The sequence below is a fragment of the Rhincodon typus genome, chromosome 23, assembly GCF_021869965.1.
Source record: "Rhincodon typus isolate 14 chromosome 23, sRhiTyp1.1, whole genome shotgun sequence".
NCBI classification, from domain to species: domain Eukaryota; kingdom Metazoa; phylum Chordata; class Chondrichthyes; order Orectolobiformes; family Rhincodontidae; genus Rhincodon; species Rhincodon typus.
In genome coordinates, this window is record NC_063354.1 from 8,927,125 (window position 1) to 8,939,402 (window position 12,278).

A 12,278-nucleotide genomic window follows, 5' to 3' on the forward strand; every position below is an offset into this window, starting at 1 on the left:
TAGTAGACTCGCCAACTTTAAGGGCATTTAAATGGTCATTGGATAAACATATGGATGATAATGGAATAGTTTAGGTTAGATGGGCTTCAGATTGGTTTCACAGGTCGGCGCAACATCGAGGGCCGAAGGGCCTGTACTGCGCTGTAATGTTCTATGTTCTACGTTCATAAATATTGCAGTGTATGGTTTAACAAATATCCAGAAATAACTTGAACTTGGAAAATGAGGAAACCACATCAGAATTTGATGATGACATCAAATGGAGAAAGGGAGCTGTTTAGAAATTGTGACTAGGACTGTGAAGGTCTCAACAAGGCCATATATATGATTAGCAGAAACAGCAGATAGGTAGAAAATGCAGTAAATTGAACAGTTTCAAGTTTGTCCTTCAGGTCAAAGATGACCACGTACTGTTTAGTAGGATCACAGTGGGCACACTGATGAATATCAAGGACAATTTGTGCTTGGAAGGCTCTGTTGCAAATAGGACAGCAAACCACACACAACTGGGTTTTGGAGGAGATTCTGCCATTTCTGCTGACACTTTCTCTATGCTTCTAAAACATGCTAGCTTTTGAAGAAGGTTGCACAAGGCACTGTGGTCCTGGGCAAGCTTTTTCCAGGACTCAGGATTGATATAAAAACTCCAAAGTGAAGCCTTCAGTGTGTCCTCATACCACGTTTGACCATTGAGAGACTCAAACTTCCATAGAATGTAAAAAAGTATCTGGTACTTTGGCTACATGATGGGTTTGATTCTATTGTGACTGCCTCAATATGATGTGGATTCTTAACATGTCAGCTTGGCTACGCACCTCAGGTGTCAGATATTTTGTCCCTCCATCTGATCTTCTGTGGACTCCAGGCAGTTTAAGTGAAAACGACTAGCTCTCTGACTGTGTACCAGCATCAGGCCAAGTCTTGTATTCATAAAGCAGAGTGGGCTAAACTATTATTCTACAGACTTTCATTCTCAGACTGATGCTTGAAATCTGAAGGCCCCAGTTGTTTTGGCAATTCTTTCATGCATCTCATCGTTAATCTGGACAGCATGACAAAGTCTGCTGCCAGCCTTTATACATGGACATGTACACTATGTTTATTTGCATAACCAAGGCCTTTAACAGTGAGGACATTTGGAATTCAATGCAGAAGTTCAGCTGCTCTGAAAAATTCAACAAAACAGTTCAACAGTTCCATAAAAGCATGTTCCCACATGTCCTGGATGACCAGTTCCCAGTCACTAATGGAATTTTTTAAAAAAATTGCATGATAGCACCAATTTTCTTCATGTTTTCTTCGACCATACCGTCTAATGTCTTCCGTGATGGTGATCATGGCATTGAAATCAGATATCAGATGAATGGTAGGTCACTCAATCCAAGACAACTACAGGCAAAAACTGAAGTCTCTAAAGACATTCTTCACGATTTCCTGTTTGCCAGTTATGCACTTGCTGCTGGTTCCAAACTGAACTTGAAATATAGCATGGACTTGTTTTCCAATGCATATGGTCATTTGGGCTTTAGAATGAGTACGAAGAAAACTGAAGTAATATACCAGCCTGCTCCAGGAAAGTCCTCTCTCAAGCTCAAGGCTTCAATCCCTGACCAGAACCTATCCACATTGAATAAGCTCACTTATCCCAGCAGGCCAGAGTACAAAAATATAAAATAATGTATTTTGGAACAAGAAAAGGGAAAGGAAATTTATTTCCAAAAGAGGAAGCATTGATAAATTTTGATTAGCAGATACATGGTCATTAAACGTGGCCAAACATGTTGAAGAAAGTATGGAATCCTTGATTTTATATTCAGAGGCAAAAACAAATGTAAGATTTCTACAGTTTAAACCAGTTGTAAAATGCTTGAAGCAACTCAAAAATTAATATAATGCTAGAAAAGAAACCTAAGTGTTTGCAATTCTAATTTCAAGAACACTTTTCAGTCTTTTCATGATTTAATTCATATCCTATTTGATTTGTCACATTAGTCCTTTATAATTCCATTTATACTGTACTTGTAAAGGAACAATAATCAACCATACAACAAAGTGATTTTATTCAAACTGTCAGGATTTGACAGACTAAAACCTTCCATTACAGGGGAATCCTAGAAAATGTCTGGCATTGTAAGCCCAATTCTTACTCTTGAAAGCGTCACTTGTATTGTCCTTAGAAATAGCACACCTACATAGAGCATTTAACAGATTTAAAATGTTATGACAGCTTTTTAAAAGTATTGGCTATACACTGCTACCAATTGCACTGTGTATGACTCATACTGTGGTTGGTTGTCATTTTAGACAAAGAGCATGTTGGGGAGGGAGGGGGAGGAGATGGAAGGTGCAGCAACCACTCTTCAATTTTGAAAAAAAGTTACATTTGAAAGTTTTAAATTGCATTTTGGTTAGAGATAAGTGTTTGGGAGAACTAAAAAGAAACCGCACCATAATATTAGCTATTTTACATATTCCCTGCATACATGTCACAGTGGTATTCCTTGTGGTAGGATTACCTCAGATATCATCTAAGAAAGAATTGTAAAGTACCATGTTAATTTGAAAAAAAATAACCATGTACATATGAATGAAATTCTCCTAACCTGTTCTTATTTCTTCACAAGCTACAATTGCATGTTTTTTCCCTGGGGTTGTGGGGGGCAGTGGTGGTAGTTGAAGTTACAAGTTTTTTTTAATATATATTTTTACATATATACACACACACACATACACACACACACACACCTGAGGGCATGTTGATGTTCCACAACTAAGAAAGAACAAGTGCCTTGTAATTTTAAGAATTCTGGAGCATCTGCACATAGCATTTCTGAGTACAAAACAAACAGTCCAAATGCTTTTGCACTATAAATGTTATTAGGATTATTTGTGTGTAGCAAAAGTGAGCCTGCAAGTGATGTGATAACATGTATCAGGTTATGTCCATGTATACATGGCCACTCAGCAACATCACCTCTAGTCTATCAAACTGCCTCGATCCTTTGCAATTCACCTATCAGCGCCACAGCTCCAAAGCAGATGCCATCTCCCTGGCCCTACACCTATTCCTAGAACATCTGCACAACAAGGATACTTGCGTCAGACGCCTACTTATTGACGACAGTTCTACCTTCAACACCATAATTCCAAATAAACTCACGTCTAATCTCTGAGGCCTAGGTCTCAACTCCCCAATCTGTAACTGGATCCTTGACTTCCTGATCCATAGACCACAATCAGTTAAAATAGGTGACAAACACCTCCTCCACCATAATCCTCAACGTGACATGTGTGCAGGGAATATGTAAAATAGCTAATAATATGGTGCCATTTCTTTTAGTTCTCCCAAATATATATCTCTAACCAAAACGCATTTTAAAACTTTCAAATGTAACTTTTTTTCCCCAAAGTTAATACTATAAAGAGTGGTTGCTGTACTCAGCCTTCTACTATACTCCTTATGCACTCATGACTGGGTGTCCAAATTCCACCCCAACTCCATTTACAAGCTTGCTGATGACACCACCACTGTAGGTCGGATCTCAAACAACAAGACAGGACACAGGAAACAGATTAAGTGTTTAACAGCATTATGTAGAGACAACAATTTCTCCATCAACATCAGCAAAATGAAGGAGCTGGTCAATGACTTCAGGAAACAGAGTGGAGGGCACACCCCTATCTACAATGATGCGGACGTGGAGATGGTTGACAGCAGCAAGTACCTGGGAGTGATGATTGCCAATAATCTATCCTGGTTCACCCCCTTCGAACCAACAGTCAAGAAAGCTCAACGTCGTCTGTACTTCCTCAGGGGGCTAACGAAATTTGGCATGTCCACAAGGATTCTTAACAATTTTTATAGATACACTATTGAAAGCACCCTACCTGGAATCATCACTGAATGGTATGGCAACTGCTCTTCCCAAGACTGCAAGAAACTACAGAGTTGCGAACACAACCCAGTCCATCACGCAAACCAGCCTTTTATCTATTGACTCTATCTATACTTCACACTGGCTCAGGAAAGCAACCAAAATAATCAAAGACCCCTCCCAACCCAGTTATACTCTTTTCCATCCTCCTCCATCCAGCAGATGATATAAAAGTTTGAATACACGTACAAACAGATTCAAGAACAGCTTCTTCCCCACTGTTATCAGACTTTCGAACGGACCTCTCAAATGTTAATTCTGATCGCTCTCTTTGCACTTTCTATGCGGGTATAACACTGTATTCTGCACTCTGTTCTGCTCCTCTGGTGCACTTTGTATGGTATCATCTGTCTGTAGGCTACGCAAAACCATACTTTCCACTGCATCTTGGTACATGTGACATCAATAAATTAATCAATCACATTCTGAAGTGTCTAGGATGGCTGTCTCTACGGCATCAGACAGTCAAAATAAATTTGCAAGTGAAGAATTGTTCCAATTGACATTTCACATCTTTTAAATGTCTATTTTTCACTGGTTTCTACTAATCTAGTTCCAATTTATATCAGTATATGATTGCTAGATATTGGTTTGATTCATAAAAATGGACAAGTGAGGTAACCAAAAACGTCAATACTTTAAATTGAGTTTTCATTGATATAGTACAAAAAAAGAACCTAAGCTGATGAACTATTCAAACAACTTGTAGAATTCACCAGAAATTGTTCCTCTGGTTTAAGAAGCAGAAAACAGAAAGAGCATAAAATAGTTTCAAAATGGATGTGCAGTATAACATCAAGCTTTAAAAGACAGAAAGGAATGTCTACATTTCTGAGTAAGTGTCAGCAGAGAATAAAGGTCAGCATTTAATTCCAATCAAAATCAGAAACTTATTGAAACTTTAAGAGCAAATAAAAAAAGAACCATATCAAACATAATCAGTACAAGTGTTTGTTCATCCCCATTACCTCTAGAGAATGATTTCAATACTCTCCAAACCTACCTCTTATCTTCCACTCTCCACAACTCAAATTCACGCAAAATTCTGCCTAACTTTCATGAGTTCAGCTCATCCATCACCCCACGCTCACGCCTTCGCTCACTGACACCAAACCCTCCAACCCCATCTGCGTCAATTTTAAAATTTGCATACTTGTTTTCAAAAACTTTTACACCTCAATTTATCTGTAGACTCTTGCTACAAAGATCACAGGTCTCTCTGTCCCCCTGGATTCTCATCTATTCCTTATTTTAGCCGTGGATGCTGTATGTTCAACCTTCTAAGGCTAAATGTTTGGGACTCCCTACCTAAATGTTTTCACCCCTCTTGTTCTCCCTTCTCCTGGAAAACACTGATTAATATCTTTATCATTGACTGAGCTTTTGCTCACCTGTCCTAATAATTCTATGTGGCTCATTGTCACAAAAGGTCATGCAAGGCACTTTCAGATGTTTTACTATATTAAAATTGCTATATAAATGCAAGTTGCTGATGTAAAATACACTAAAATGTTTAAGACTGAACTCTAAATTTTGAAAAGAACGCCAAATTTGAATCCTATTGCTTGAATGATTCCATAGATAAGTTAATCTTAAAACTACAACTAATTATAGTGCCTTTGGAAATCAAGTGCTAGAAAACGAAGTCTTTCTACTCCTACTTTTGTTGCTTTTTGTGTTCTTCAGTGAAATGGCCAAGCATACGGCTACGTGACTATGGAATTTTACGATGAGAAAATATGTATTCAAAGTAATCCTTACAATCTAATATTTTGAGTTGAATAATTGAAATAGGCCAAAGATAACATGAATCAAATTTCAACAATTAACAAATTTACGTTTCTATTCTGAATTTCTAAAAATCTCATGATTTCATTTGATATATCATGAGAACATTTATTCAGCAGTCATCACTTTATATTCAAAATCTAATGTCGCCATATGAAGTTACCATAGTGTGAGAGACAGTACGGAAAAAAACAATCTCTCTTCATTCCTCCTTTACTGTGAAGCCAACAAGAAATGTGCTCTAGATTCACAGTGATTCAATAGGTAAATTAGTGCTTTATAGAACAGGGAGGTCTCAGTTTCGAGACCTCTAATTTAAAAAAAAATCACAGCCAGAGCATTTCTGGCCTCAGCATCCATTGGTTAGGGAAGGAAAAACTAAATCAGTCTGGGCTTTTGCTTTAATTGTTATCCACAGGTCTGTGCTGGAACAGGTAAAGATATAACATATTTAACATTATTCATTATTAAAAATGTTCATGGTATAAGTGACATAATGGCTGATGATTATATTCTGTTTTCCAGAGACAGAATTCTTTCCTGAGCTTTAGATGCAACAGTTTTTTTTTGTGTGGAAATTAATTGCAGGTATTTCTAATGGTAAACTATCAATTTTAGGGTTAATTCTAACTATTTTAGCTAAAATTATTTCAGTAAATTGAGAAGATAGCTTCATAAGCAAATAACTTTTCAATACAAGTGTTCATCAAGATTACCACACAATTACATTTTTCCAATATTGCAACTGGTCTGACTACAACATAATCTTTTTTCTGATTACATAAAGTCTATAGCCTACATGCACATTGAAATTAAGAGCAGTTTTTCATTCTAAACACCCAATTTTTGACATTGAACAGGTCAGATGTAGCACAACTCTTAGAGTCATAGAGAGTCAGAGTCATACAGCACGGAAACAGACCCTTCATCTGTTATATTATGTGGTCCAACTTGTCCATGCTGACGTCACAAACACATATGTTTGAATCTGAGAAAAACATCCTCGATCCACAATTCCCATTTAACAACTGCAACCAATACCGAGGCCTTCCTGAACAAAACTAACAAGATTGGCAATTTTATTGCAAATTATTTGTACTGTGTCGCCATGCTGATAGAAGCTACCTTCAGAGTCTCCTTTCAGTTTTTAGCGAGAAGTGTATTTCCATTACATTCTGGTTCTGATTCAGTCAGTTAGTGCTAAAACTAAATAGGTTACTCAGCCTCCCTAAAAAAAAAAATATAAAAAACGGTTCCACCACGTCCCAACATCAACTCCCATGCCATGCCATGGAGATTAATGCAAGAGAAATTTTCTTAAATGTTCCCAAAAGGGTTTCAAATAACTGATCGTGTGAAGAACCACCAAGGAAGAGTCCATACCTGCATTTCTTTATCTCCATATTTCTGTGGATTCTTACTCCCATGGCTCTTTCTCCGAAGTTTCTTCAGTTCTGCATGGCACTTTTCCAACGACTCTAGCCTGGCTTTATGTTCAGCTTGATACTTCTTCAACGTTGCCTAAAAGGAAAAATGCAAGTAAATTAACAAAATCATAAATGGTGAAAATAGTACATATTTGTCTTTGTTGTTAATACAGGAAAGGAAATGAAGAAAAAAGGCAAGATTTTATTAAGCAGAGAAAAATAAGTCAAGGCATAATTATGGTATAGATTTCTAACTGCTAGTGCTGTGATTCAGTTCCTAATGGCTTCTGACAACTTATATATTATAACATTTATCATTTCATGTCAAGCATTAAGGTATGCAGGTGAGAACATGTTCAGGTTTTCTAAAACAGAAAAAAATACATGATACGGCTTTTGTCTCCCAATAAAAGAAGCTGCATTTGGTTCTACTGTCCACTATTCAGTAAGGTTTGAATATAGCTAAAGATAGGAGACTTAAGGAATAGTGCTAAGACCACCCTTTGGAGCACATTGGGATTATATGCTATATAAATACAAGTACTTGTTGCTTAGGCCAGCAGGTCCATGTCACGAGTATTGCGTTTCAGGTAGTGAATATTAAAAACATACAAACTGTCCCCTAAAAAAAAAAAAAACTATCTGCTGAAAGCTGACTAATTCCTCAAGACACATGAGTTTGTAATGTGAATTTATGAAGTTCTGAGAGACCATATAAAGTGACTGGCAGCAAACAAAGACTGTCTCAAGCAATCTATTAACTGACCAACAATTTTCATAGAACTGCTTTTGTAACTTGGAACCATGACTTGTAGTGTTTATCATGACATCTGAATGTTTCTCCTCAGATCAGACCCATTGACAACAACATCCCTCTTCATTGTCATCCAACTGGATGAAACTGACTTCACCTGGTTTCATTCTTGTCAATCTAGTTGTAGCCAACGAATCCCTTGCAGTGGTTTCTCTTCCTGCTCTTGTACCACTGCCTCAAGAGTCCTTGGTCCCCTCCCATTTGGGGCAGCACGGTGGCTCAGTGGTTAGCACCACTGCCTCATAGCGCCAGGGGCCCAGGTTCGATTCCACCCATTGTGCAAACTCCACACAGACAGACAGTTGCCCATTCTCCCCGTATCTACAGTCCAAAGATGTGCAGGCTAGGTGGATTGGCCATGCTAAATTGCCCATAGTGTTCAAAGGATGTGTAGATTAGGTGGGTTATAGGAGGATGGGTCTGGGTCTGGATGGGATGCTCCGAGGGTCGGTGTGGACTTTTTGGGCTGAAGGGCCTGTTTCTACACTGTAGAGATTCTAAGATTTTTTCATTGACGTGATGCCCTTCGATCACATTGAGCCAAAAGGGACAGCATTAATTTTGACACATTGTCTGATGGCACCCAGTTCTTCCTCAGAACCACCTCTCTTGATTCCTCCACTGTTGTTTCTAGACTTGACCATTCCATAATATTCCTGGCTGGTCTTTTGCCATGTTTTACCCTCTGTAAACTGGAGGCGATCCAAAACATGGTTGCCTGTATCTTAATCCATCACACTCATGTTCGCTGACCTACACTGGTTCCTGGTCAAGAAAGAACTGGGTTTTTAAATATCTGACTGTTTTTCCAAATCTTCCAGGTCCTTATCCCTCCTGATCTCTGTAGTCTCTTCCAGTCCGCAAATCCTCAGATACCTGCACTCCTCTAATTCTGACCTTTGGTGCATTCCTAGTTTTAATCATTTGTGGTCAAACCCTCAGTTGCCTAGGTCCCAAACTCTGGAAGATCTTCCCTGCATCTCTCCCTTATCTACTTTACTTTCCTCTTAAAATACTCATTAAAATTTACCTCCCTGATCTAGTTTTTGATAATCTGACAATGTCTCCTTGTGGGCTCAGACTGCTGTGAAGCACTTTAGGCAGTTTACTACATTGAAGCTGCTATATAAAGAAATGCTGTTGGTGTTAGTGAATAATATACTAGTTTATAAGCTGAATTCAACAGAAAAAGCTACAGCAATAGAATTGCATGAAATAACATTGCTGCATCAGCAACTCTGTCCTGTGTAAAATTTAATTAACATGTATAAAGTTCATCGCTACAGTGACATTGTAATAGATGACAGAATGTCTGTAGCATCTGCTGATGGCAACTACTGTGGTGGAATATCTTCTCCAAAAAGCCAATATGGAGATCTAAACCAGAACTTTCAGAAGACATTCCAGGAACCAAGTCTGCCTGAAAATCATCCCAACCCTGTGCTTTTTGAACCACCACCTTTTCCTAATAAATGAGAGGTGGATAGGAACAATTTCAAAGCTGTAATTCAACCCTCAAGTTCCTAACACTTACTTACAATCTGAATCCTATCAGATTACAAAGTTGTAATCAATTCATGCTCTGCTTACTTCACATTTGAAAATATACAGTTTTTTTCTTGCTGCAATATTACATGATAAAAAGTAAACAGAAAGATTAACGAGTTTATTAATCAAGAGATGTGACGCTGTAGAATTCAGCCTGAAAAACTTACACTTAAGTATTTAGCATCTAACTCAACCTTCTGTTCCAGTTGCATCAGCAGATCATTGTGGAACACTTTCAACTGCAATGAAAAGAAAACGTCAGCAACATTTAATTTCAATAATGTCAAGAGTAGAAGAAACCCCCTGAACACCTACACACGTTCTCACACACACCCACGATGCAGAAGCACTGATTGTACCTTGGATCCTCAGATTAGTCATGTGCAAGTGATGCTTCCCTCCTCCATAAGTTCAGCTCTTTGAAAGCTATAATTTTACTCCCCACCCCCAACACATAACACATTCTCTCTTCACTAATTAACTTGGACTTTTATCCTAAAAGCATGCATGTTACAGTTCAGTTTTGTCTTCTTTTCCCCCCTCAGTCAAGAATTCCATTTTCTCTATTGATGAAAAATCTTAAAAAGGCAAAGATGACAATTTTGATTTTTATTTTGAATAAAACTGCTCTGCAGCAGTTTAGATTTTAATTTGCGGGCTAAATGTCAACACGATTTAAATGCAGTGTATAATCTGCCAAAAGTATATTCGTTTGTAGCTATTTCAGTTTTAAAAGTATTCCTGAGAAGGGGATAAACAAACAGTACTTAATTTATATAAATCTCTCGACAGAAACGTTTGCTCATCACATACAAGCTCTCACAAATCCAACAGTGTACGTATACTGCCTTAAAAGGAATACATACCATTTCTTCAAGCTGTATCTGAATTTGTCTGTGGACCTCTGCCATCTGGAACAAAACATCCCCTGCAAAATAAAGAACGGAAACTAGAATAACTATTTCCATCATTTTAGAATGTTAAGCACAGCATCGCACAACATATGGGCAAAATGATTAAGGCAGTTAGGATACAAAAAATTTGCCTCGTCAAACAATGCCAAACAAAAGTCTCACAAAAAACATTGCTCTGAATTCCTTATTTTTAAAGCATACACAGTTTTGTCACTCATTTGTATTATTTCTCCAATTGAGGATACAGTGGCATAATGGTACTGTCACTATAGTAGGAATCCAGATATTACTACTCTGGGGACAAGAGTTCAAATCTCCCAACAGCTGTTGCAATACAACTTTAGTTAATGAATATGGAATTAAAAACGTTTTTACAACAGTTAATGATGTTTCACGGTAACCATTACTGAGGATAACTATTTATTTCCAGATTTAATTATTAACTGAGCTTCAATTCCACAAGCTGTGATGGAGGAATTTTAACTTATGACCCCAAAGCATGAGCTTGAGCCTCTAGATTGCAAGTCCAGTGACGTCACCATTATGTGACTGTTTCTCCTAAATTACTTAACTGTCTTGAAATCACCTAGTAAGTCACTTGCCTCAAGGGCAATTAGGAATGGCCTTGCTCCTGACATTCATTTTTAAAAATTGTTTTGTGCGATATAAATATATGGCTGTTACCCTCGCTTAAGAAGTTACTGCGCATAGCCTTCAAACATAACCAAAAACACTAATTGACTCACTAAGAGATAGGAATTTTGCATTTGGAAAGCTGATGATGTTGTGAATGAAAACCTGTAACTTAGAATGCTCAGACATGTTCAAAACTAACATAGAGCCTCCTCTATTTGGGAAAGCAAGGGAAGAATCAGTCTTTATTACAGCATTTGCAACACCATATGGAACAGAATGCAGCACTGCAAACACGAACCAAAAGCGCAAACTTACGAGCATTTTAAATTACGCAAACAATCTAATTTTTAGGACTTTATTTTGCTTTACAGAAGTGCTACTCCACGAGATTTTTAACGGTACTTTTATCATCAATATGCTGGAAGCCAGATGAAAAAAATGTGAGTGATGAAGTAAGACACACCTTTGACATGTGATCCAGGAAGTCAAAGCTGGATTGTAAAAGTGAGGAAGTAACTACTTAACTGCACCTACAAAATGTATAAATTAATATTCAAAAGGCCAGTGGCATAAATATGGTAGTTCATGGTGGCCGAGTAACTTAGGTCCTAGAGTTTATCATATTCTAATGTGCAAGAAAGCACATATTGCAGCCTTATTCAATTGTATTCAAATAAATAGTAATTTGCTTGCAATGATTTTGTATTATGCAAGTGGAAATTACAGCTAGTTCTCCTTCAGTGAGCAACACTTTCCAAAATGGATTTGCACATAGCTGTAACAAAGACCAACATTTTATTATCACCCTGCACATTCTCATCTCCCACCACTCACCCGTCACCACCACCCTCCCAACCCACCACCTATGCCTTCCTGAAAGGTTTCCAGTATTCAATATTTGAGGTGGGTGCAGTGAGCCATGAGTTTTCAAGGTTCAGTGCATCACCTTGGGAGCAAAGTCCGTGCCATTGTATCTATTCAGTGTATTCAATACACTTGTGTCATGCCACCAAGCAGCACAGAATATAAATGCAAGAATACATGGAGCTGGCTCTGCATCAAAAATTTAAACCTTTAAAACACATTGTAAGCAGATTTAAAATATGTATTGCTATATTCTAGCACAAATATACTTGAACTACTTTTTTTGAGAGCATCTCTGCACTTCCATTTGCCAAGCAATTGTGAACACACAAACTTGATGTGGAATCTGAAA

The 12,278-nt window shown here is 37.8% G+C and overlaps 1 protein-coding gene across 1 annotated transcript; it reads right to left on the reverse strand.

Annotated features, from left to right (window-relative positions):
- Positions 1–1,156: 1,156 nt before the first annotated feature.
- Positions 1,157–10,706, reverse strand: LOC125485898 (brain-specific angiogenesis inhibitor 1-associated protein 2-like). Its single transcript, XM_048611096.1, has 5 exons — positions 10,628–10,706; positions 10,379–10,440; positions 9,680–9,751; positions 7,107–7,244; positions 1,157–1,165 (listed from the first exon to the last, which is right to left on the reverse strand). Exons 2-5 carry the CDS (start codon positions 10,421–10,423, stop codon positions 1,157–1,159), a joined length of 264 nt encoding a protein of 87 aa, XP_048467053.1. The 5' UTR covers positions 10,424–10,440; positions 10,628–10,706.
- Between the last annotated feature and the right edge of the window lie 1,572 nt (positions 10,707–12,278).

Excerpts from the sequence above, each read along its gene's own strand:
- LOC125485898 (XM_048611096.1), bottom strand. The coding sequence starts at position 10,423 with ATGGCAGAGGTCCACAGACAAATTCAGATACAGCTTGAAGAAATG. Across the intron at positions 9,752-10,378 it reads AGATACAGCTTGAAGAAATG|TTGAAAGTGTTCCACAATGA; the intron begins GTATGTATTCCT and ends TTTTCATTGCAG. Across the intron at positions 7,245-9,679 it reads TAGATGCTAAATACTTAAGT|GCAACGTTGAAGAAGTATCA; the intron begins GTAAGTTTTTCA and ends TTTTCCTTTTAG.